Source organism: Cricetulus griseus, chromosome X (genome assembly GCF_003668045.3).
Source record: "Cricetulus griseus strain 17A/GY chromosome X, alternate assembly CriGri-PICRH-1.0, whole genome shotgun sequence".
NCBI classification, from domain to species: Eukaryota; Metazoa; Chordata; class Mammalia; order Rodentia; family Cricetidae; genus Cricetulus; species Cricetulus griseus.
Window position 1 is genome coordinate 26,315,243 of NC_048604.1, and position 27,205 is coordinate 26,342,447.

A 27,205-nucleotide genomic window follows, 5' to 3' on the forward strand; every position below is an offset into this window, starting at 1 on the left:
TTTTAAGTCAAAGAATGAAATAAACAGTATTTTTCCTTGTGGGTTACATTTTTTTCCAATGGTAGAATTTATTTTTTAGCATCATATGCAAAATTATTGGTTTTGGTAGTACTGGATTGGTTCAGTTCTTAAGGTCCCTTGCTTGAAGCAGCCATTTGAGAGAAAGTGAGGATTTGCTCTTGGGAGGAAGACCTGAGTAAGTTCAAGGAGTAAATTTAGTCACTACCATGAAAGTAAACTGTCAGCATCTTCATATTTCCAGGAGGCAGTACCAGCACAGAAACATGCAAACCAATGAAGAGGATAGTATACTCACCCAACTCCTTGATCCCAAACCAGTCTTGGGGATTCACAGGAACTTCTGCTAAGACCCAGGAAGTGCCAGCGTTCTGTAATGGTTCTTGCCTATACACATAACAGTGTCAATAAAGTGTCATTGGGATCCATCTTAACCCTGGGTATCCAAAATGTGTCAACCTGTAGGAATGGCTCCTGCCAGTAAAAAGATCCATTTTGTTGCAGATAAAGGCAGATGCAGATTCATATCCATTCCCTAAGGCCCAAGATTGTCAAAGAATTCTGGGTGTGGAAGAGAAGTGATTAAGAGATGGTGGCATAGGAGAGGAAAATTGTAGACATACACAGGAGAAGAAATACATACAGAACTGACGATCTCATTTATACGTTCGGGAAAAACAGTTACAGGCTCATTCATCTAGGTATCACCAACTATGGATCTCAGGGAATTTCGAAACAGGCTAAATGCCATTTTTACTGTCTCTGAATTGAAGACTTGCTAAGCAAATGCATAAGATTTTTTTTTAAAGATTGCTAGATATAGGGAAGAGGAAGCAAACTGTTGAATTTCTTAGGAGAACAAACTTTAAATGTACTTTAAAAGCACAGATGAAAGTAGATACAATTAATTTTAATTTCAGGGAGCCTTTGAATCTATTAAAATAAATTCCATGATTTTTTTTCAATGTGTGTGACACAAATTTGTCAATTTCTTCTAGTTGTTATATATTTCAATTTCAACTGCTTTTTAATTGATATTCACACCATAATGATCATCCCATTATTATTTAAATAATGGTGGCTTCCCTGCATGGCTTTTTGTCTTTCATTTCCCTGTATGTCTTACAAGTGAAGGTACCTACGTTTGGTACAATTCTTACTGCAGTCAAGGAGTTCAGACCCCATTTAAACTTTTGGATTCACTGTTCTCAAAGGCATACACTATGTGCTGTTTTTCACTGTCAACAGTACAGATACTAAAAGTCTATTTAAATCCATTGATAGAAATCTATACTGAGATGGGATGCAGTTGTAATATCTTATCACTTCAGGGGCAAACAGCTTGCTTTACTGACATTGCTTGCTCTGCTAAGGTAAAGGTATATAGGAAAGCTGAGCTGGCATCATGAAGTCAGGTGGGTGGAGTCACGAAAAGAATGTAAAAATGTGGCATGATTGATAGCTGTGGAAGAAGGTTGATGCCCTTATATGAGGACTCAGCAAAATCATTATCTGTTGTGTTTTACAATGACACACTTTCACTGGCTATCTTGCAACCCCCTGATAATCTGGGTTTATGGCTGAAACAACCTACAGCCTCTTAATTACTGCATTTTCAGATGGGCTACAATTAACCAATAGCTCGATAGGGTGATTTGTAGGTTGAAAATCTCCAAACTACAGTCTTTATTTCCATGTTATTTCCCTGTGCATTTATAGATGATCAAGGACTGATCAGGTATAATTTGGCCAGGATTTACTAGGCCAGTGTTGAGACACTGGGAAAGACAAGCAGGGCTTTGGTTCTAGCCTATAGACCTGGTTCAGGGCTGCTCCAACTTTTCTTAATTCCTTGTATTCAGAAAGGAGAAGAGTATCTATCACATTAGTTTAAGAGCATACTCATTTTCAACAGCATGAAAAGTTTCTGTTCCCTCCATAGCATAGTAACTTTTATAGACTATGCTCAGAATGTATGATGTCTCATGTTAGAGAGAGAAAAGTCAACAATTTTACATAATTGCCCATTTATCATAATTTAAAGGTTGTAGAAGCAAGACAGAGAGATAAGTAATACAGGTATTTTCCCCCTTTCCTGGTTTCAGAGATAATAGGTGTAAAAGTGTTTTTGAAATAGTAGAAGTGCTTATAAATGTCAGGCTTTGTGATTATTGTCATTTTTAGTAATCAGTACTGAGGGCTAGAATGGCTTAAATATGCCATTTGCCTAGTAACCAAGGTGACTGAGAATGAACCTGATTCTTATAGAAACTTAACACATGCAATCAGATTTGCATTGTTCATTGGGTGGGTGGCTTCAATAACTTGCTCTCTGCAAAATAATCAGAAGGTGTGGGCCTGAAAGTCAGAAGAGATATGTGATGGCATTGTCTATGTGACCTTCTCAAAATCAACACCATCTCTGGGTCTCACTTTCCTGAGAAATGATGTTACATTCAGTGGTCATTTGTTGTGTTAGCTGGGGACAAGAGTCAATAGAGAAGTGTAATTCTCAGCCATTTGACTAATAGGGTAAAACTTCCTTGATATGAACTAGCACAAGGGAAGAATTGTCTGAATGAGTGAAGCAAATCCTGAATTACAAAAAAAAGTCTGAAGCATGGCATTTTCTTACGTTGGTTCCACTTTGCAATTCAGACCGGCTATAAACCATTGCTTTATCTATCATAGTAGATAGATTTCTAATGAGTCTGATTATATCTGACAAGTGCTCCCAGCATTGGAAAAAAATAGGTTTGTTCTCTCAAGGAAAAATTCAACTGACAGTATAGTCTAAATTCTTCATTTGCTTAACAAGCCTCTCTTGTCTACATCCGTAAAAATATAAATTTCAAGTGTAGACTAGTTCTTGTCTAGTTTATTCCATATTACTAATAAAAGCACTCCAAGTTAGTGAGGTCTCAGTGCATTTCTACCTTCTCCATGGACTTGGGTTGGATGTCACAAAGTGGTGCTGAAACAGTCAGTTACATTGGTTTCTTGCTCCTTCTTGTGCTCAGACTCAGAAAACAGCAGCTAGCAAGAAGGAAGATAAAGGCAGGCTCCTTGGGAATTGATAGGTGGAACAAGCAGTTGTTGATATGCAGCACTGATCACACTATTAGCCATAGTTGACAACAGGGTTGACTTGTTTCAAAAGGTAAATTGAAGGGAAGACCAAGAAAAGTTATTTGATGGTTGCCTGGCAGGTAGCACTATGGCCAAAAAGGTTTGAAACAATTATTATCTACTGAAAGTATTTTCTTTTTGCACCCCAAATTTCAGAGAATCTGGGAATTGTAAGTTAGCGGTAAAGTCACTAGCTCAAACTTGGAGGCAATATTAAGAAAGGGAACAAAGAGTTTGATTGCTTGTCACGTTTACCAAAAAGCTGGTTTAACATTTTGGGGGCTTCATTATACCAAAACATTTCATGAAAATTAAATCAGTCAAATAGTGCAGGTTTTGTTTTGGTGTGTGTGTGTGTGTGTGTGTGTGTGTGTGTGTGTGTGTGTGTGTAAAACATCAAACACCTAGTTATTGTAAAACTTCTGGGCACTTGTACTGTGTGGATTATTTAGAGTCATTTTGATTCAGTCCATGGATCCTTTGAATGATGAGTTCATGAGAAAAACATATCCAGTCCAGCTCCATTTTCATTCTGTAACTCACTTGAATAATAGAATCAGGTTTTCGATGGCTTGCTAATAACATGAGAAAATTGCTGGGAGGAAGGTGCTAAATACTTTGGGCATCAGGGTAGCCATTGTAAGAATCAAATGAAGCAAATGATTGCCTAAATTGTCAGTGTCATCAGTTTACATTGGCGAGAAAGGAAGTCACTGCTTTTTGGCACATAGTAAAACCTTGATTAATTGGAATCCATAGGGATGGATGGGATTGTTAGTAAGAATACTCACTTTGTTTCATTCTTGGCTATTGACATGCTGCTTTAAAATGCTTGCATCCACTTTCGTGCCTCAGCAAAGTAGCCTGTAACATTTGATGGTCAATCCAGATGGAGAGAAGTTACAGAAGAAAGAACTGAATATGATCTAGCCGCAGTTATCACTTGGCAACTACTTAAAAACTCAATTCCTTGAGGTCTTCTCATTTTGGGTATCATTAATGTTTCTCATCAATGTGAAGTTTGGAATGGGGACCGACAATTCAGGCCACTGGTTCGGTGTATTCTTGTTAATCAAGGTTTTACAAGAAAAGGCCTTGCTAATGCCCAGTAAGATTATAAACAGAAGTAGTTGCTTTAAAATATGTTTCTTTGAAAGTGCTTTGGATCAGTGTTTCCAAACCCATGTTATAATACTGCAGACTGGCAAACTAGCTTTTCTGCCAGGATCCCGAGGGATGGAGAGGGAAAGAGAGGAGCAGAATTACAATCATTGTCTCTGAAGGAACAAAAAGGTTTGGCTTGCCTGTCTGTTGCTCTGTGGTTGGGAAATACTATTCTTCACCTTAAGATGCCCATGGTATCTTGGTTGTGCAAGAGTTGATGTCACATGTTTCAGTATCACTTTTAAGCCCTTTGGACCGTGGAGGATTCTGTTTTCAGGTCCTCTCCTGTACTTACCCAAAGTGCTTTTCCATGACTTGGTGTCTTGTTTTCTGAGAGGGCCCCTATTTCCTGTTGCTTGGGTGATGGCCCCGAAGAATATTAGCAACCAAAGGAATGGCAAGTGAGATGGGTATTCTCATGATGACAACCTGGATAACAAGTAGACCTACCTGAACCAAAAACATGGCTAAAGAGAAGCCAAATCAGGGATTCACACACAAGTAGTATTATAGGCGACGCACACATTTAAATACATAAAAAGCCCTTTTGCAAAGTCTCTGTATGTGGTGACCTATTAAAGAAAGACCCCATTTAACTTGAAATTGATCGTTCTCTTTGCTTTTCAAGTTAAGTAGGGCCTACTTAAATCAGCCCCCACATACAGAGAAGAACAATCCATCACGCATACAGGTAATCGAAGAAGTTACCTCCACTCACTCAAGCAACTTCTACAAGCAGTCATCACACCCTAGAAAAAATAGAACCAAACAAATTGTATCCTGTCATCTCAGTGGCTGGATCTGGCTTCTTATTCAACTTGAGTGAGGCAGATGGGGTGTCTCACAGGACACCCTTGGGCTTTTGAAAGCCTAGCGCACTGCAACCCTATAATGGCTTTCCTATGGAAACCAGTTTGGCATGTGGGGGAAGGAGAGGGGTGTGGACAGGGAGCCTCTGTCTGGGAGTTTAAGAAGGGACCCAAGTTAGATCAAAAATATGGGCAGTGCCCTAAAGTCTTTCTGGTTCCCAAGGCTGCCAGGCAGGGGAATAACCTGGTCATTCTACTTTCTGTGTGCGTCTCGTGCTCTCTCCTCAGTAATAAGATAACAGTCTTGCCGATTACTCGTCACTAAGGGTACCCGGTTGTGGTGACATTGAGGCTGACCTTGGAGTCACCGCCCCCGCTGCCGCACTCTCCTTTGTCGTACCACCATTTGTTTTTCAATTTGTCCAAGAGGCCTTGCTCATTCAGTTTTAATACTGCCAGGTTAACAGCATTTCTTGAAACGATAAAACATAACTTGTAAGAAAATGCACAAATGCTTAGGAAATCGTTAACGTATAAAAAAAGGAGCACAAGAGGACAAATTGGCTAAATTTCACAGAACGTGGAGCTATAAAAATGTCTGTACAGCAAATACAGGGTTAAATATTAGAAGGTGGCATGGAGGATAACATTTGCTCAAAACTGAAGTGTGCGGGATGGGGAAATTGTCTTTGAGAAAAAAAGTAACAAGAACACCACATCCATGCAATTAACATTCGTCACCATAACTTGGCTTTTACCATTTAAATTGAAAAAGCCGTTGAACTGTAAAATTAAAACAGCAACAAACAGTCAGAGAGGACAACACAGAGAGAGAACATTAAAAAAAATGGATGCATTAAATAGATGAAACCATAATTTACCGTCTTATTTAACTCCATGGAATATTGTAGATTTTAAACTTTTAAAAGTTACCTCAAAATCCACAAGAAAGAAAATGACAACAAAATGCATCAGGGTAGGTGGAATACTATAACAACACGGATATTGTTATATTATTCCACCCACCTTAATGCTGAGCCTTTAGGGGTTGCCACACCATAGCCTTTGGAATCCAGGTTTCCACCAACTTTCATCGTATCACATGGCTTTCTCTGCTCAATGTACTCATTCATGGTTGACTCCAGCAGGAAGGCGAACTTTCCCTTGGACTTTCGAACTCGGGCTACCCCATCAGCTGTTGTTTTGGTAAACACAGATGGCTCTGCTGATTTCATGTAAGACCACATTTTCTCATACACAGCAATTTTGGATCTCTGTAACAAAAAGATAAGAATTCTTTGGATGGCCAGATATGACATCTTGAAGGGACAAGAGTGCAGTAGTTTTTTAAATTTCAATTTTCATTTTTGTGCATGTATGTGTGCACACCTGTGTGCACGTGTGTGTGTGTGTGTGTGTGTGTGTGTGTGTGTGTGTGTGTGTGTGTGTGTGTGTGCGCATGCGCAGACCCTCTCAAAGACCAGAAGAGGCTAGATATTAGATCCCTTAGAGATGGAGTTGCAGACAGTTGTGAGCTGCCTGACATGGGGGCTGGAGTGGTTTGAAAGAAAATGGCTCTCAAAGGGAGTGGCACTATTAGGAGGTGTGGCCTTACTGGAGTAGGTGTGGTCTTGTTGGAGGAAGTGTGTCACTGTAGAGGCCGGCTTTGAGGTTTCATATATGCTCAAGCCATGCCCAGTGAGACAGTCCACTCCCTGTTTGCTACAAGCTGTAGGACTTTCAGTTTCTTCTCCAGCACCATGTCTGCTTGCATGCTGCCATGCTCCCCGCCATGATGATAATGGGCTAAATCTCTGAAAAATGTAAGTCACAACAATTAAATTTTTCCTCTATAAGAGTTGCTGTGGTCATGGTGTCTCTTCACAGCAATAGAAACCCTAAGACAGGTGCTGAGAAACAAACTATGGTCCTTTGGAAGAGCAGCAACTGCTCTTAACCAGCACCCAAACAATTTTTATTGCAGTCCACAGTATCAAAGCCATGCTACACTGTGACTGTCCTCACACTTTCAGAAAGCTGTCAACATGTTTTAAAAACAAATTTCTCCAAACTGCTTATCATCCTAACTGTGATGCTTTCTGCTATTTTCAAATACACTTAAAAATTCTAGTCCTGGCCAGCAAGACTTGGTTTCATGGACCTACTAACTGGTTACAATCTGGCTTTAGAAAGCACTTTCTCATTTGAATTTTCTGCTTGGTAAAGAAATCCCCCCTTGATTTTCTACCATATTTTAATTCTGTATTTACCTGAAAGAGATGATTGGAATGGCATGGGAGGTCAGTTACAATAAAGTGCTTCCTTGTTCTGAGCTGATCTTTCTATTTTTCTAGAACTCTGTTCCTTGGCACCACCTGATAGAGCTATGTAAAGTAATTCTGTGTGCTGTTCCACATGGCGATCCTTCAAATACTGCAAGAGTTTTATTACATCCCTTCCTGATCGCATCAGATTAATTCTATTGGCTGTTACTGCTTCCAAAACTCTCAGAACTTTGCTCTTTCAACCATAGGCTCATTCAAGTTTGTGATGGCTCTTTTAAATTGGAGTGTTTAGATATAAACATGGCACTACTGAAGTATGACCACGACAGAATAAACAAAATGTTTGCTTTCTCTCATTGGAGCATTAGTTTTGAATAATAGGGTTTGAAGTTGTGTTAGTGTATTTAGTCATGCGTCTACCCTTGCAACAAATATTTATTGAGTAGTGACTGGGGTTGTGAAGTATATAATAGAACAAATAGTGTCCTTTCCATTCAAGTGGAAGCATCACAAAAACTGTTAGTTATTTCTATCAGTCTAAATCACCCTTGTCTTTACTATTTCAGTTTGAATTAAATCCTTTTAAAGTTCATTTGAGTTTAGAATGTGTGTCAAATACTTAATATGTTTGTAGCTCCATGTGTATCCCTGTAGAGACTATAAAGGAAAAATGACCACAATGGCCCCAGAACTTCCAATTGCATTGGTAGTTATATCCTTAGGAATGAGAACCCTAGAAAGAAGCTATAAGATGACACTTAATCAGGGATGAGATAGTATGGTAAAATCAATAAACACATACCATGATTTCAAGTGTCCTTCTGTGAGCTTTTTTTGGCACCCATCCTGGCTTGTTTGATAAGTCGTTTAGTTGCTCTTTTTTGAACTTTGGTCATCTGCATTGCATTTTAAATTTTTCTTCTATTAAGAGATTTTTCTCCAGCTCCTGTCATATCCCTCTAACAATGCATTTTTTTGAGACTTGCTCAGATTTGTCCACATAGATCCTAGAATTACCAGAACTGCCTCCATAAAAGTTAAGCCTCACACTTATGGCAATTAGACACCCATAGAAAACCTCATGGAGTCACTGAAACTGTATGTATCTCACGAAACACATTTGGATTGCATAAAGTATAGAAAAAAAGAAGCCAGGGTGGCTATAACTGAATGAGCAAAAGCAAGACTGGTGGAAAACAAGTTTAGGAAGATAATCTAGTCAGAGCTTGTAAGTTATGATTAAGAAGTTTGGATTTATTATACATGAGATCAGAAACTGTTAGAAGATTTTGAGGAGGCCTGCATGTGATAACATCCAATTAAATATTTTATAACAGTTCTCTGACTGCTGGGTAGAGAATGGACAAGAAGGTGGGCCAGAGTAGAAGCAGGGACATTACTTTGAAGGCTATTCTAAGAGTTCAGGGTACAGATGGTGGTGGACAAGACTAGGATAGGATCAATGAAAGTGGATCTAAGAGGTTAGGTTCCATATTTGCTTTGAGGGAATAGAAAACAAGGCCTTTTGGTGGACATTTCCAATTGACAGTCTAAAGATAACTTCTTATAAAACATTTCATTAGAAAGCCTGTCTCTTGCTACCACTCAACCACTGGACACCTAACGAGACAGTTTGGTTTGCCTTTTCCCTGTCTCCTTCACTATTGCTATGTAGAAATGCTGTGAAAACTGTCCTTTCATCTTTCCATTATCATTGCAGTTGTTCTCTCTAGAGCAAACCCTCCATCTTTTGTTTTGGTCTTGACTCTATTGTCTCCCTACAAATCTCCTTGCTTAATTTATCTATTCAACTGATCCTTACAAGGTGCAAACCCAATCTCAGTTCAACCTTCCTTATGATTCTCTGAAATTTTCTTAAAATCTATAAGACAAAATTGTAAATCATATATCCGATATCCAAGGGTACTTATGCTCATGGCTGCACTTTCCTTGGATCTATTCACACTGGACTGCAGACTATTCACTGAAGTTAGCCATGTAGTTTCATGTCTGATGCCTCTGATTATGTGTTTTGTTTTTGCCTGAATTACCTTATTATTCCTGCAAGACCCAGAACAAATGCTTTCTATGGCTTCTAATAATCTTTCCTGTTCCCACAGAAGTAACTCCTTGACTGTTGCTCAGTCCTTGCTGCAGAGCTTGTCAAAAGGTATCAAGACAAAGCCAGGTGGTGGTGGTGCATGCCTTTAATACTAGCATTCAGGAGGCAGAGGCTGGCAGATATCTGAGTTTGGGGCCAGCCTGGTCTACAGAGCAAGTTTCAGGACAGTTAGGGTTACATAGAGAAACCCTGTCTTGAACAAAACCCCCCAAAATCAAGACAATAAAAATGGCCACCACAACTAGCATTCTAATATGTAGAAATCTAGAACTCAAGTTTATCTAAAGATTATTGAGCTTATCTTTTGCTAAACCTATCAACCTGCTAAGCCAGGATACACACTTTGCTTTACAAACGTATTTAAAACACTACTTATAAGCCTGAGTTGATGGCACACACTTGTAATTCCAGTATTTGATAGGTTGAGACAGGAGGACAGAGAGTTCAAGACCAGAAAAATGGTACGTAATCTGACTTGGTATCTGCCCATAACAATAACTTCAAAATTAATAATCAATGTCTTTGAAGATCTAAATGTGACCCATAGACATGGATGTTCATATATACATTGTATTCATCTGATAGATAAGGCAATTTCTAAGTGTCATAATGAAGTAACTTGTCACTGACTATCCTTCAACAGCAATTTCCTGCCTCATTGCTACCCCAAATTAAGAGAAAGTAAATAAGTAAGATACACACATAAAAATAACTTGAGAACACTCATGTGCCTTCTAAAAATTAAAGTAAGCCATGTACTTACTTGAATTTGACCTATTTGTCTTCCAGAGTCATGTGCCTCTCTGTAGGGAGACACTGTAGCCCTGCCTCCTAGGAGCTAGCTACAGGTGTGCTTGACTACGCCTGACAGGGCATGGTCAAGAGAGGTTCAGGATGATGTGTGTTAGGTTCTTAAGGGGGTGGCAGACACGTGGGGACCCTCTCTCTGGCCTCCCTAGCCTGCTGCCTCTGGGCACGCTCTGGCTTATGCTTGGCCGGTGTTTATCTGAATAAAGATATCTTAACCTTACGGACTACGGATCGTCTTCGCTCTCGTTATACCTCTCCCTTCTTGCTAAGGTAACAACTGTCATAATTTGGTCTTTACTACCAACTTGTACTTCCTTATGGTTTTGCCAGAATAAGCACACCTATTTTATAACCCTTCAATCTGTAAAGATACTATATTTACAATTTTCTCCCTCCTAGTCATTAAAGACAACACCATGATGGGCATTTTTAAAATAAATTGATTTCTTTTATTCTTCATTTAGCCCAATCAGATAAGGGAGGAGGATGTTGCTGAACAGTTTGCATCCTATATTATTAGCAAAACAGCTATTACTAATATGGATAAATTTATAAGCCAAAAGAAAGTCCATGAATTCTGCTCCAAGCATGCTCTGTTTTGAATTAATTTACTTCATCATTTAGTTGACTTCTTTGATTGCTGACACAGATGGGAAGATTTATTCCTTTAGGTAATGATGCATTTCTAGAATATATGGTGGGTTGTGCTTGAAGTGGGCACTTTGAATGTATGTGTTATACACATAGCATCTACTAATGGATACAGTAATGTCAAGTCAGTGAGTGGCAGAAGTGACTGGGCAACGAGTGATGACTAGTTTTTGAAGGATGGTAGAATGAGAAGGAAGAAATTGCTCACAAGTGAGAAAAATTAAGCAGAGGCATTTATCTTCCTCGCTAGTATTTCACTAACAGTATGGCATTCAGATCAAAAAGAAGAAAAATAAATATTAGAAATTTCTCTTTTTTTAGAGACTATTTTATTTTGGCTGAAATGCCAAAAGCAATAAAATGGACTAATGCTAGTTTAGTCATCTGAACTTCAATTTAAAAAATTATGGCTGGGTCTGTAATAACAAGTTCATTTTTTCCCCAACCTGCCACGATTCATTCCCTTCATCCCATAGAGCACCACATTTTGTCAAAAAGGGAAAAAATAGAATCACTTATGTGGTGAGGCTATGAAACAGCACTGCCAGGTAATTATCAAAGGAAATCAAAAGAGGAAATACATGAATGGAGGAGGAACAGATTAATTAATCCGCTAGAGCAGATCACTTAGTGCTCTGCTCTAATGACTTCCGAAGCCACACTTCTATTTGCATGCAATAAAGCATGAAGGTCAAAGATGTAAACTCTCTCTCTCTCTCTCTCTCTCTCTCTCTCTCTCTCTCTCTCTCTCTCTCTGTGTGTGTGTGTGTGTGTGTGTGTGTGTGTGTGTGTGTGTGTGTGTGTGTGTGTGCAGCTAAAAATTTGAATCTTGGGACATGCAAATCTGTTAGGTGGCAGCCAGTGATTAGTGACTCACTTGCCACCCAGGTCACCTATATGCCCTTGCATCTCTGTAATGGTGGCGTTTGTTATCTGTTACTATAATCCAGTGGTGCTTCAGTGATAAAAGAATTCTTCTGTAGACACAAAGAAGTACAGCGGACTCTACAGTGCTATGATAACAGCATGGGGATTAGAGGAGAGTGCAAGGGGTGGATACACAGAAGGGTTGGACAGAAGCAAAGGAAGAAGGGAAATATAATCTCAAAAGTATATGCAAAAGAGCATGGAGCCAGACTCCTTGGGGTTGAGTCCCTCTTGCTAGGGGCATGAATTTTCTGGCCTCTACATCTTAATTTCCTCATCTGTAAAAGGATATGGGTTTGAAACACCCACTTCAAAAGATTATTAGAAATTGACGGGTTAAAGTATTCTTAGAATAATCTCTAGAACACCAGAAATGGAAAGAATCATGTCTTTTTATAGTAAAGATAGACAAATTTACTTTAGTGGCAGAATATATTTCAATAGCATCTGAAATTACCTTAGACCCATGTTTACAGAATCATGACTTCATCTTATAAATGCTATCACATGTTTCAGTATTATTGGTTTTCAAGGTATATTCCTGCAGAACATCTGAGATCTGCTAGTAAGAAAAATCATTATTATTTGAATTTTCGGTTTTACATTTTTGTTGGTGGAGGAAGAAAGTTAGTGTGGTCATTTTCCCTTAAAATTTAAAGTTGCATTTATTTATTTGTTATGTAAATGTGCACATGTACACACACACACACACACACACACACACACACACACACACACACACACACACACACACACATTCCATGGCATGCCTTGGAGGCCAGAGGATAATGTACAGGAGTTGGTTCTGTCTCCACTATTTGGATCCTGGAGATTAAACTCAGGTCATCAGGCTTGGTAGAAAGTGCCTTTTTCCACTGAACCATCTTACCAGCCTAATCTTCCTTTTTAAATTTATGTTTTGTAGTATTTTGAGGCTTAAACATTAAAATCCCCATGAAATAGAACCCTATTCATGGGGAAACCTATTTAGTATGATTTTCTACTTTTTCTCTGTGTTAGAATGGAATATCTATTTGGTCAATAGAACATCTGCTTGGAGTCATTAGATACAGTGGCAGAAATAGAGGCACCTACAAAGTCATCTTGCTCAACCTCCCCTCCAGTGATGCCTCCTCTGTTCAAATGCCTCTGCTGATGATGTATCTCTAGCTCCTACAAGATAGGTTTATCTGTAATGGTTTTTCTGTTGGGCTGCCTTCTATAATAAAAGACTCCCTTATCTTATCCTATTTCTTCCTTCTGCTTGAATCACGCCCTTGCTTTCCTCTTCCATCTTTCCATAGTAGTTACCACCAATCCTTGTGCATAGGAAAGGTGATCCCCAGACAAAGTTGGGCCCTTCTGAGTAGGGAGCATGTCTTCTTTTGGTCTTCCCCACCTCAGGATCTGGTGGTAATACCTAGCATGTATTAAGCAACTTCTCAAGATATGTCTGTAGATGAATGGAAATTAAAGGGAAGAGCCATCAATGTGGTCTGACTTTCCTCAATTTAGTGATTCAGAGTAAATGAGCTCTCTTTCCCACACAATGTATAGTCTGAAGTCAACCATCACAAAGTTACCTGTTGACTACTTCTTTGTAGGCTATACATATAAGGACACTATTTTTGTTTATATTGTCTGACAAGAATCCTAATCAGTTCTCCTTTTTTGGTCATAATCTTCCAGATGTATTTTTATTGTTTTCAAAGTCTGTTCCTAAAATGTGCCAACAGAGTTGACCACAAATGTGCTTGATATAGGGCCATTAACATTATCTGGATAGGAAAACAGTTTTCCCTTCAACAGACATTTGTCCTCATATGGATAATCTAGAGTTAATTGAATGAATCAAGAAAAGGCCAATAAATCACTGCCTTGTATCCAAATACCATGGAAGGACTAGATTTGACTTTGGAGATCTCAACTCCTACCTTCCCCATAATATAATTGTCAGACCCCCTCAGAGAACCATCTCACATCCCTTTTTTGACAGCAGCCTCGGTCATCATAGAGTGGTTCACTGATATTATATGGGCTTTTGTGTTTTCTAAGGGATACATTTTGATTTGAATGGGGGGATGTATGTCCCCAGAAGGAATCTGGTATTCTTGGCATTTTAAAATGCTCCATTTAGGACTAGTCTGTTATATATAGGAGAGAAAGCAAGGGAGGTAAGATTAAGATTTCCCAGGACTTCTTTTTCTCCCTCTAAATTTATAATATTGTTTGACAGTTTAGTGGTTTCATCACTAGATTGAACCTTTAATTAAGAGGCTGCAATTGTAGCCTATAATGTGTTTCCTTCTGTGTTGTTTAGCCCTTGTGGTACTGACAGCTGTCACAAAGTCAAAAATGGATCTTTGGCTTTCACCTTGACTGAACTGGGCACTCACCGAATCCATGTATCGTGTGTGTCCTTCCGAATATTTACAAGCAAATGCTACCTGGCAGATCAAATACTTGGGATATGGACAGGTAACTTTTGCAAGGCAAGGTGCTAGAGGGAAAAGAAGCCGATGGTGCAGTTGCTCTGGAGAGCTCCAGCCCTCCCTCTGCCTTTGTCTTTCCCAAGGTCGGATGGAGCTAGAAGAGAGTATTGCTCATGTATACCCTAGTGAGGCGGGCATGGTAGGAGACTGCAAGAGGTACAGTAAGGTATGAATAGTGTAGTCCTCTTGTCAAGTTCCGAGAGTCAGAAGTCTCACTGCCACCAAATCTCTTTTTTTGTTTGTGTTTTTCCTATAGTGCTTTACTAGGTAGCCCAGGCGGTTATAATCCTCCTGTCTTATTCTCCTGAGTGCTCATGGTACAGGTGTCCACCACCACACCAAGCTCCAGACATTCCTTAGTTGTGACTCAGACAATGGAAATTTCTAATAGTAGGTTTAAGTTCATGAAGGAGAGAATTTTGTGGCAAGAGTTTGGCCTGGCACACACCCTTGCAGGCATCACCCTTCGTTATTCAGAGACTCCTTCGGTTTCTTATTGCTGGAAGTAGAAGAAAGTTGGATATATTTCAACGTTATATTGGTCTACACCTTTCTGGCTGCCAAGGTGATTTAACACATACCATCATCTCAATTATGCACCTCAGGAGCCCTTTGAGGCGGCTCCAGCAGCTATTGTTCATTGATTGTTGGAACCTGAGAGTTAAGAACAGCATCTGGGCCCAGTAGGGCTCAATAAATATTGGTAGTAGAATGAAACAATGAGTTCTGGTTTATGAATTAGGGAATCAAGGGGGAGAGGCCAATGGGCAAGAGATACTAGAAAAGACATTAGCCTATCTATTTGTCTCTATCCACCCACCATAAAGTCACTTCAAATAGACAAGCCTTGGAAAAACTATGCTAGTTTTAAGGCAAGTTCCAAGCAGCATGCCACCTTAGAGGATATGGAAATTTGAAGATTTGCTGTTGATTCAACAAGTTGTCTAAGATCACATAATAATGAATGATGCTGAGACACTACCCAAGTCTGCTGAATTGAAGGCTTCAGACAGATCTTTCCCTAAAACTCTCAACTGCTTTACTGGAAGACTGCCCATCTCCTCTTTGATTAAAGAGAGCAACTTATCTTCTAAAGTATTTTTTTCTGAGCTTTTGGGAATTGGCAGTAACTTTGAAATTAGTCTTGCCCTGCTTCTCTCAAGAATATTCTTGTTACTCCCTGGAACCCTGCTATAGATCCTGATCGTTAATTTTTGCATCACATAAAGGAACAAGACAATTTGAGGCAGATGTGAGGAAGAGCACATCTGATTGTGTGTTTTTCTTTCACACAGGCTTTGAAGTACTTTTGATGAGGTGTATTGGGAATCATTGAATTTCACAACCCCCACTTAGCAAAGGGAATATTTCCATTTCGATTAGGATCAAGGAACACCGGAAATGATTTCATTTCTAAACCATGACCCAAACCCCAATTTCATTGTCCTTCCTTCAAACATACAGACAAGTACTGTGTCTCAGTTCCCTTTTGCTTCAATCAATGATTGCCTTGTGACTGAGTATTGGTAGGAGGCGAGGAGAAGGAAATGCTTGCTGTCTTCTATTATTAGCTTTTCTATTGGTGGATTATGATCCTGTCTGAGTTATTTTGGGGGCTGGGCACTTAGATAACTTCAGTGGAAATAGACGTCACTTTTTAGCTTTGACGCTGAGCTTTGCCCTCAACTGTCAAGAACTCATTGAAAATGACTTTGCCTAACATTTTCACACTATCTTCTACAGTTCACGGCAGGTTCTTTTCTACTTTAAGGAATGCTATTTCAGATGGCTCCTTTCCAAACTGATAGGTTCAGCGAAATTTCCAGTGACCTCTCTATTGTCCCTTGCTGGCATACAAAGTCAGACTTCTATTCTGATTCAATTTACCTTTGGCATCTTTTGCCAAGTGAGACTAAGCATATTCCAGTTGCCTGAAAGTAGCCTGCTTTTCCAGTTCAGTTAGGTGTCAAAAACAAGTCCTCTGCAATCAGCCCTGATAAAATGCACCACTAGCACTTTGTTGGCTTATCTACTTTTTTCCTTTCATTGCACTAACTCTAAATGAAAATGTACTATTTTGTTAATTTGTTGTTGTTGTTTGTAAAGTCTGAAACAGCATTTGTTTATTTTTGTTCATTTGTTTCACTGCACACAATGGGAAAATACCCACATTTAGCACTTAGAACAATGGCTGTCATATAGAGTACCATCAGTAAATGTTAATTTTAATACATACATGAATAGTTGAAATTGAAACTCAGATTGTTTTACAAGGAAGTATAGATTCTCTCCCTTCTCTCTACTTCTACAGCCAAGAAAGGGAAAATGGTAATTGTGAAGAAGTGTGTGTGTGTGTGTGTGTGTGTGTGTGTGTGTGTGTGTGTGTGTGTATGTGAGTGTCTGTGTATGGGTATGTCGATGAGTGTGGGTTCCTTTGGAAGCTAGTGGCATCTGATTTCCCTAGAGCTGGAGTTTCAGGCTGCTGTGAGCTACCCCATGTGTGAGTCCTCCTGAAGCAAAGCAAGTGCCCCAATCACTGTGCCATCTGCCTAGCCTCAAGTTGCTTTTGTCATGACATTTATCGCAGCAACAAAAACCCAGCAATTTGTATGATTTGGTTTGTTAGAAAATTTGTGCCGGAAGAACACAAGAAAGGAGTAAAATTTGAATGCATCATAGAGTGAGTAGTTGGTGTTAATTTTCTATTAAAAATTCAATAGGATTTAGAATCACAGTGGGAACATACCTTTGGTTGTATCTATGAGGGTATTTCTAGAAAAGTTTAACTGATCAGGGGAAATATACCGTAAATGTAGGCAGCTCCATTCCATGGGCTGGGGTCCCAGACTGAATAAAAAGGAAAAATAGATGGAGCAGTAGCACTCATCCCTTCCTGCTTCCTGACTGTGAATAACATGCAACTGTTGCCCCATGTTCCTGTTGCCATGCCTTCCCTGCCATGATGGACTGTATAACTTGGTACTGTCTGCCAAAAATATACCCTTATGTTTCTTTTGACAGGTATTTTGTTGCAGCAACACAAAAAGTAACTAATGCAGGAAAGCAAGGCAGATAACACTGGGGCACATGATGACATGTGCACAGATATAACAGTGATGATGGTGTCAGATTTAGCGTTCTCAGTGCCACTGAGGTATAGATCGAACCAGATCTGACTGATTAGATACTTGGTAAAAAAAAAAAAAAGTACCTTATAAGGCCACATGGGGCCATTAAATGTTCAATTTCAAATATTCACATTTTACCTTCTCTGGTGGCTCACCACTTTGAATTGATGGATTTAGATTTAAGTCTTTTATTCCTTTCTGTGTCAGATGTGTTCCAGTAAGTATTATTTCTAAAGGCACTATGCTGATTAAAAAAAACGTGGCTGGCTAGGGTTTTGTCTGGCAAACACCAACTGTGAAAGCTGCAGGAAAATTGATTTGCTGGCATTTGCGTGTTCTGGCACAAATATGCTGCATGGAAGCTCATAGAACCTTCTGGTAAATTCAGCAAGTGAGGATGACTTCATAGGATGGTTATGCTCCTCGAGTGTTTATCACTGAGGTCAAAGCAATGGTCTTCATATGCAAAATGCCAGAAAAAACACTAATTTTCTGTTAATCTACTTAGATAAGTACAAAATAGCGACTTAATCTAATACCCAGCACCTAAACACAAACCAGCATACTTGTTTACATTCCTAGTCTTCATGCTTATGGACAGATCCCAAGCTGTCTTTTTTCTGCCCTAGCCAGTATGAGTGCTATGGATGAACTACCTAATCACCAGTGCTCTGGAAGGGCATGCCTGTCCATGGTGAAACTTCCAGTGATGTGGTGTTTTTCTTTGTAGGGCACTGATCTTGATGTTACAGAGTTGGCTTGGGTACCTATTAGCTATGTGATATTCCACAAATCAGTTAACTTCACTAAGCCTCAGGGTTCTCATCTGGAAAATGAGGATAATAATAGGACCTGCCTCACAGTATTACTGAGATGATGAAGCAAAAGACTGCCAATAACAAGTTTAGCATAACTCATGACAACATAGAAAACACCATCTAATAGTTGCATCAGGCACTGTACTAGATGCAGTGGGGAATGGTGGTGCATAAAATGTGGTTCTTATGCTCAAAGCCAAAAGAATTAACAGAAGTGCCATGCAACTGATCTCCCTATAGCTGTGTTGTCTAATATGCTAGTTTCTATCTACACATGTCTACTTGAAATGTGGCTAGTACTATTAAAGAAGTGAATTTTAAATTCACTTTTAATTAATTTAAATTTTAATAGTTAAACAGGTATCCAAGTCTTAGAATTGAAGCCAAAAGACCCAAAGAACTACTATTGTTTACTTTATAAAATTTTCTTGCTTTTTTCCTGTTGATGGAGGCAATGACTGCCTCAAATGGAGAAACATAACTCTTGCTTATTTGTTGCACTGGATTTGCTTAGCCAGCCTGTGTTTATGGAAAGCCTCTCTAGAGAAAGCTAAGCTGTGTTATTTTTACAGGCAAAAATTCCTCACGCACATGCTGAGAATGTTTCTTTTGAACTTAACCTATTTGTGTAAAATTGAAAATAAATGGCCTCCCATGTCTAGGTATGCTATGAAAGAATATTCTCATTATATTTATCCAAGAACCACAATTTCCTTCCAAGGAACAGATTATTACACAAGAAAATGCTTGTTAGAAAAAACTGAGAATGCTATTTAAATTTTCAGCCAGCTTGACGCTATTTCTCTAGTTCTAGAAGTTGTTACGTTAAGTTGTTTGAACTGAGTCTCTTCAAGTCTCCTTCCCAAGGGAATAATTCTAACTGGGATGAGCAGCTAAGGAGCAATACTCAAAAAATCCCCCATTATTTTCCAAGTGTTCTTTCCTTTATCTGCTCTGTTAGATAGGTTGAGATGTTGTGTATGATCAAACTTCAAAGTGATAGACCTTCAGAGATATTTCTTCTAAAATTTTAAGTGACTGTCAAGTGTCTGCAGGTGCTTTTACCTACTGTTTTCACCCTATGTTACATTTGTGTTAAGGTCACTGCTGTACATTTGCCTTGAGTCACCAAAGGAAAATAGGACTAATATTTTCTATGGTTGTAATTCCCTGGGAATCAGGCAAGTTGAATGTCAAAGCCATTTGGCTTGGTTGCTGTCATATAGTCACCAGATACTTGGGCCACGCTATTTCAAAAGTCCCAAACTAAAGCAAATGCTGCCAAATTGTAGATTTGTAAGTTAAACCCCTTTAGGCAACAAATAACAAAAACAAAACAAGAAAAAGAATCATGAGATGAAGCCAAGTTGTTTTTTATTTAGAGCCTCAACTAGAAATCTACTGTTGAGCAGAAATAAAATCAGAGTGTGAACATGCTGAACATGAGTGACTTTAGGGTGCTTAGCCCTGAATGAGATAGTTTTATCATACTCTTCCTCCAATGGTCTGGGATCTATGTGTAAGAGGGTTGGAAAGATTGTAAGAGCTAGAGGTGCTGGACAATTGCAAGGAAATAGCATCTTCCAGACACAACAGGGCACATACGTAGGTGAACTCACAGAGGCTGGGACAAGATCTGCACAGGCTCAAGCCAGACAAAATCACTACACAAAAAGGGAAGTAGGCACACAGTCCCACCCCTAGCCAAGAAGTTATTTGCAATTGACAGCTGCTGGAAGAGAAAGAAAATCAATTTTCTCCAATGGAGTGATACTGGGTACATCAACCACTCCAAGGTAGGCCTCATGCTCATGAGTAGTTAGCTAAAAAATTGGACTCCATGTTTTTTAGTGGCATTTGCCTTTTCTTTAAGAGGAAAAGAACATGAGGTTTGATGGGTAGGAGGGCCTGGGAAGAGTTAGTGGATAGGAAAGCATCTGATAAAAATGTACTGTATGAAATTCTCAAAGAATAAAAAACATTCATAGGCTGAAAACCTCTTACAGAAAACCAGATCACACTATTATTTCATTTGACTTGAATTTCAGGTTGACTAGGCTATCATTTTTTTCAGTAAAGATCAGTAGTCCAAATGCAGGAAGAAGCCATGTTGAATTTTAAAGGACTTATACAAATAAGAGGAAATTGAAAGCTAGGATTGTATTTCCAAATTTCATGTATTTGCTAGTGCCTGAGAAACTTGGGGCCTGTGGAATAATTTATTGGCAGTCATTGCTTTGAAATGCATTTCCCTTAAATCCTCATTTTTGTGCCAGCAACTTATCACCAAAGAAATACAGTAACTTGAAAAGCATGCCCTCTAAATCCTGAGCAAGAATGTTATTATCTGCTGTTATTGCAGAGGAGTGGTGTAGGCCAATAATACATTTTATGTGTTTCCCCTTTAAGACACGTCTGCTTGCCTTCTATGCTGACTCTGATCAACCAGTTGCAGACTTTTATCAGCTGGAATTACTGATCACTATCTTCCTTGCCCGTCCCTACCAAGTGTGTCTCTACATTAAAGTCAACACAGTTAAGAACTGTATATGCAGCCCTATCTCAGCCATTAGGATAATCTGTGGCCAAGAGTCATGATTTCTTCTTCCCCATGATTAACTACTTGTTTCCATTAATTCCACAAATTCAAAGTCATTTGCAAAAGTTAATTTCTACTAGGATAACTTTTCTTTCACTGTCTGATATGTAAAGACAGCAGAATATTTAATCACAAGCCTTCCTATGTAGTCATCTCTCTTTAAGATGTGCAGTTTTTTCCCTTCTACCTCAAAATGACTTGGAGATTGCTCCTCCTTTTCCCACCTAATGGAAATCTGCATTTCTACTGATTTATATCCAACCCATTCATTATCTAGTTGCTGAAAAGTATGTTATTAATGAGAGGCAGGTAGGAGTCATGCTGTCCTCCCCAGGTTTAAATGAATCCTTAAGACGGTACAATCAAACAGATATGCAAAACAGGCCATTATTAATGCAACATTAAAGCTACAAATTTAAACAAAATCAAGGAATGCAGAATTGTTAAGTTTCTCATTGTTTTTGTCTTAGCACCACGATGGTACCTTAAGGTATGGATCCCAAAGAATTGAAAACATGACCTATGCGTATAAAGGGGCCTCTAAGATGAACTGTTAGACTGTCGGAATAACACAACCATGCCCATGTAACTGACTTAATGGAAGTATGATCTAAACTTCTTTGAACTCTTCTTTCCCTGGTTTATGCTGCTTTGCCTAGATAAGAGTGTGCCTTATATTATATAACAGATAAATTCCTAGAAAAATTGTCATACAGCTGATTCATTTTTTCAAAAATCATATTTTATTTCTTAACCAGTGCACAGGCTGATCTATGCTTACTTCTGAAAATCCTCTTGCCTAGCTTTCTCTGACAAGTAGTTAATGATCTCTAAACAGCAAAATGCATTAAGGGATTTCTGTTATCCAGGGAAGAATATGTCTACAATATGAATAATTTCCACCAATTTCTTTTATTTGTTGTGAATTTTCTGATTGATGGATTATTTCAAGTGGAGTTCAGGCTATGCTGTATAGGTAAAGATTTGGAAGGACGTCAAAACATTAATGTTTTAAACTAGTCCTCGTTAATCTTTAAGTTGGCAGAAGGGCAGGCCCAGAAATTGCCTGGGAAGAGAAAAAGGCAGTACAAAGTGATTCAAGGTAGGGGGTCTTGATATAATGGATGCTCTGCTGCATCCCCAAAGTGCCAAGGGCAGAAAGAGGTATCCATGGTAACAACAAGAATCCCAGTGGAACAAAATGTGGAAAAACTGGACCAACCTTACAAAAACTGATCTGGACTGAATGAAAGAGAGAAAATTGCTCTCCAGCTATGGCAGAAGGCTCTTTCATGTACCCACAGCTTTTTCTTCAAGTGATGATGGCAACCAAAAGAAAGGTACAAAGAAGGATCAGGCTCTTTTGTAAGTTTTCACCAGAGGTACAAATGATTTGTGGAGGAGCACTCGTGTAACTCATTAAGAGTTTCAACTTAAACTTGTAGGGATTTTAGTGATGCCCACATTCAGTTTTAGTCCATAAAGGCTACACAGATTAGAAAATTTATCAACTGACTATGGCTACAGTTGTGGATGAAGGCTAGGCTACCTGGCCTCTGGGCTGGAGAGCATGTCTCTCCTGCTCAACAGCTGGAAGTCTACCACCACCCTGCTGCCTATATTAAATAGACACTTCATGACCCCTCTATGGATGGGAAACTTTGACAACAACAGTTATACTTCTGTTTACCCAGTAACCTTAGTACATTAAAATGGCTATGGCAGTGTAGCATCAATAAACTGGAGAGGAGGTGAAGAGACTACAGAAAGCTCACTGCTTCATTTAAGGCCTAAAAAGCTGCTATTGATCATAGGACTGTTTTTCAGAAAGATGTATCATACTAGTCTTCCTTAGTAAAGGTAGGCTTCGGCTCATAGTCCAATCACTGGTCAAATTCACTCACTCATGGGAGGCTTCTCTTTATTACTTCCTAGGCTCTAGACTGGAGGATTTTGAAGCTTGGGATTTCTTTTAGCTTCTGTTAAAAAAATTAAAATAAACCTGACTACAGGAATGGCAAGCTGGCTCAGCAAGTAAAGTCACGTGTCACCAAGGTGCTGGTGACCTGAATTGGATCCCAGGATTCACACGGGAGAAGGAGAAAATTCTCTCCCTCAAGTTGTCCCCCAAGCTCCACACACTTGCCATGGGACATGCACCCGACCCCTACCACAAACACAAATGTAAGGACAAAATCACATATACGTCCACCAAAGCCCAGATTGTTTGAGACATGGATGCAAGTTATACGGGGAAAGAGCAACCTCTACATGCAGGCTTTCATTTCTAAGGTCCTGAGTATTCTAACATATTCTGTCTCATTTTTTCCTTTTTATGAAATTTCGTGTGTACTTTTCTTTCTAGACCCTTTTCCTACTAGTATCTAGAGATAGTTGCCCAAATTCTTCCAGGTAGAGACAGTTGAGGTAAGAGGTTCCTGAAGTTTCTGTAAAGTCCCTAACATAAAAATCTCAATCACTCAAAGCCCCATCAGGGGAAGAAAGGGAAGGGAGGGTCTGCTAAAGGAAATTAGGGCAAACTTTTTCACTTGGGGACTGGTTTCCAGGCTCTTGTTGTATTCCCAACTGCAGTTTCATTTTGATCTCAGTAATTCCTGTAGTTCCATTCTATTTCCTAGGTCATACTGATTGACAATCTTCACTGGTAACTGGTGTTTGGACCTGCCTATCTGCAGTCTTTCAGGATAGGAAGCTTGAACCACAGGGCTCCCTTTATGGTCCATATAGACATTAATAAAACAGTCCCCATCAAGCCAGAGCTATCCAATAAAAGGGCAATGGAAAAGGAAGGGGCTATCTGCATCACAGGACAAAAATGTAGGACAAAATTAGAAAAAAAAATTAAAAGTCTCTGGGCATTATTCACCTGTAGTTTCATTTCCTCCACATTTGTCATTTTCCAGGGGTCTTCTTATTCAGCCTACAACTAGATAAGATTGCTTGAAATTCCCTACAGAGATTTGTACTTAGAAACCAGAATCTTGAGTGGGGACATAAGACCCAGTAGTCTGTATTTTAAAATAGCACCCAACTTTGTTGTGGTGATGCATGTATCTAACCCCAGTACTTTGGAGATGAAGGCTGGAGAGTCAGAAACTCAAGATGAGCCTGTGTTATATAGTGAGGTCTTCCCTCAGAAAACAAGTAAAGACAGCAAAAACCAAACAACAATAAGAATACAGTTCCTATGACAGATTGGGCTGGTTTGTAACTGTGGTCCCAAGACTTGGGAGATAAAAGGTTCAGTTAAACCCAAAAGTTTGAAAGAAGCCTGTGCAACATGACAAGACCCACCCTCCATCTCAATAAAATAGAATACTAAAATACCTCTTCAACATCTCTAACAACTGGCCATCAATCTATTCTTAAAGACTGCTAGTGATGAACAGCTCACTGAGGTCAGCCATTCTCTCTTTAGATTGCTCTATTACAGCAGTTCTCATCCTGTGGGATCCCTCTGGCAAATCTCTGTCTCCAAAAATATTTACATTACAGTTCAAAACAGTTGTTATGAAGTAGCAACAAAAATAATTTTATGGGTGGAGGTCACCACTACATGAGGAACTGTATTAAAGGGTCTTAACACCAGGAAGGCTGAGAATCGCTGCTCTATCAAAATGTTCCTTTTATCTTTTTCTCATATTTCTACTCTAGAATATAACATTTTGAACTTTTTTCCTGTCCCTTAGTGTAGTATTTTTGTTACGTATTCTCTTTAGGTTAAATATCTTGTCCAAATGTAATGTTGGGAAACAATTTAACAACTTGTGATTTGGTTGTTTGTTGGATGCTTCCAGATAGCAATGCTCTGAGTTAGGATCATTAGTGAGCCATGAGAAGTTACAGCTGTTTTCTGTTTGTTGTATCAAAAACTTCTAGTAACTTAAACAACTTTTCCTTGGTTCTGAGCAACATGGATTTATCAAAGTCTACTAGAGTTTATTTTAATTTATTCTTAATAGTCACCATTTTCCCTGGTTCCCTCAGCACCCTTAGAGACTGAACCCAAGCTAGACCAGTGCTCTACCACTTAGGCACATCCTTAGACTTCTCAAATATTGATTGTGTTATTCTTAAATTTGTTTATGAAATTGGCTGAAATTCAAGGCTGAGCAAATAGAACAGAAGCATCCTTTAGGATCTGGCTCGTAGGGCACTGTCCTTCCTGCTATTTTAGTATATAACAGGCTTCAATAATATAATAATCACAAGTACCCAATTTGTATGTGGGAATGTGTCTTTCTGTTGGCCTTATCTGAGGACAGTGGCTGTATTCAAACATTTTAAAATCAGACTTCAAACCTCTGTGTAAGAGGGCTTTGGGTCTCTTTGTGTTACTCCATTCATACTGCTACCATGTTAAGGGATCATTGATCTTGTTTTGAAATAGTGCCTAATGCAATTGGGTTCTTTTAAAATATGAAACATCAGCTATGAAAACTTCCTGCATTTGATACTATTTGCCCAAGTATGGATGGATTTTGCTTTTCAATGTCAGTTCCTCAGACTCATTTCAAAGAATGTAAAATATTCTTCAGAGAGTATTGTTTTAATGAACATCATCTTCACATACTAAATATAAAGGATACAATTAGAACTAAAATAGAATGTAGAGGATTTTTGACTTGAGTAACAATTTTCAGTTTACCCTACTATAACTGCTTCAATGCAGTACTATCTTTTAGAGATAACTTTTAAAAATCATTTCTCTTGTTTTTCAAGATAGGGTTTCACTGTGTTGTGTAGCCCTGGCTATCCTGCCTCAAACTCTGTAGACCAGAATGGCTTTGAACTCACAGAGCTCCACCTGGTCTGCCTGCTGAGAGCTGGAACTAAAGGCATGTGCCACCACTGCCCTGGCTGTCTTAAAGTCATTTCTAAACTCCTTCTTTCATAAACTTATACATAAGCCATTTCATGCAAGAGAGTAGGTGCTACGTATCATAGTACAGTATACATAGGGTAGGGAAAATATTTCTGATATTTTATTTATATATTTCAAAATAACTAGATGAGAAGAGTTTGAAGTTTTCTGACACACAGAAATGATGATATTTGAGGGCAATGGATACCATATTTACTCTAATTTGATCATTATACATTGCACACATTTATGATTATAATACCATATTCCTTAAATAAGTACACATATTATTATATGTCAATTAACATGCTAAATTACTTTTCATATGAAAAAAGGTTGTAATAGAGACAATTTTCTCTTCAGACAGGTAACTTTCTTCAATACTTCAATTCTAGCATGCCTCTTCAGCCTTTGTTGCCATAGTTTACTAAGTGTCTGAGTCATTAAAAGATGTAACACTTAAAGATTTCAATAGTGGTCACTGGAGAGAAATATAGTCAAAAACCAAACATTTTTGGCTAGCTCTTTTCAGTCACAATTATCATATAATCCATTGGAAGGTTTCATAAATTCACTACTAAAATGTATCCTAAATATGATATATCAGTCTCTATCCCTGTAACTTTAGTGTGGGCTTTCATTTTTTAGACACAATGATTTTCTTTTTGTCCCCTAAAGCATTTGGGGATTTTTCCTGTTCTTCCTCCTTCCTTCCTTCCTTCCTTCCTTCCTTCCTTCCTTCCTTCCTTCCTTCCTTCCTTCCTTCCTTCCTCTTTCTTTCTTTCTTTCTTTCTTTCTTTCTTTCTTTCTTTCTTTCTTTCTTTCTTTCTTATCCTCACATGTCAGATTTTCACATGACTTTTCTTCTTGAATTAAATGCTAACTCCCTAGAGAGACATTCTCTGAGTCCTCCCACCCTCAAGCTTTCACTTCAAATATTCATAGCTAATCACAAGTCATTCTCCATTGTACCTTAGAGCTCTTAGCAGTTCTTAAAGATTATTCTATATCTGTGTTTCATCACATGTTCATTGTTTCTCTCTATGCAGCAAAATGCATGTTTCTTAAAGGCAGGGATTTGGTTACATTCCTATACAGTTTCCTGGTGCCACCACTGCTATGGTGGATACTTAGTATTTATTTACTCTGGGTAAAATATAGAAGATGTGGAAGAATGAAATGAATATGACCATAGACTGTCATATGCTTACTTTGAGGGAAAAAATCCAACCAAAAGTTTTGTTTGTTATTTGTCCCTTTTCTTTTAAAAGCGGAGTGCAGTTAAGGATCCAAGTCCATTATTCCTACAGGTTGCGTATACTGAGATGTCAAGTCTTACAGTCAAGTTTTCAGCATCCTACATAGCGA

The 27,205-nt window shown here is 38.8% G+C and overlaps 1 protein-coding gene across 2 annotated transcripts in view; it reads right to left on the reverse strand.

Moving 5' to 3' along the window:
• The window catches only part of LOC100770349 (glutamate receptor 3), a 268,038-nt gene that overhangs the window by 12,105 nt on the left and 228,728 nt on the right, over positions 1-27,205 (reverse strand). The window contains exons 13-14 of one of the 2 annotated variants that reach the window (XM_035450028.1): positions 6,147-6,394; positions 5,478-5,592 (exon numbers count right to left, since the gene is read on the reverse strand). In XM_035450028.1, coding sequence (XP_035305919.1) covers positions 5,478-5,592; positions 6,147-6,394 — 363 coding nt within the window. The remainder of the gene's footprint in view (positions 1-5,477; positions 5,593-6,146; positions 6,395-27,205) is intronic. The other variant, XM_035450026.1, reaches the window with a different exon arrangement.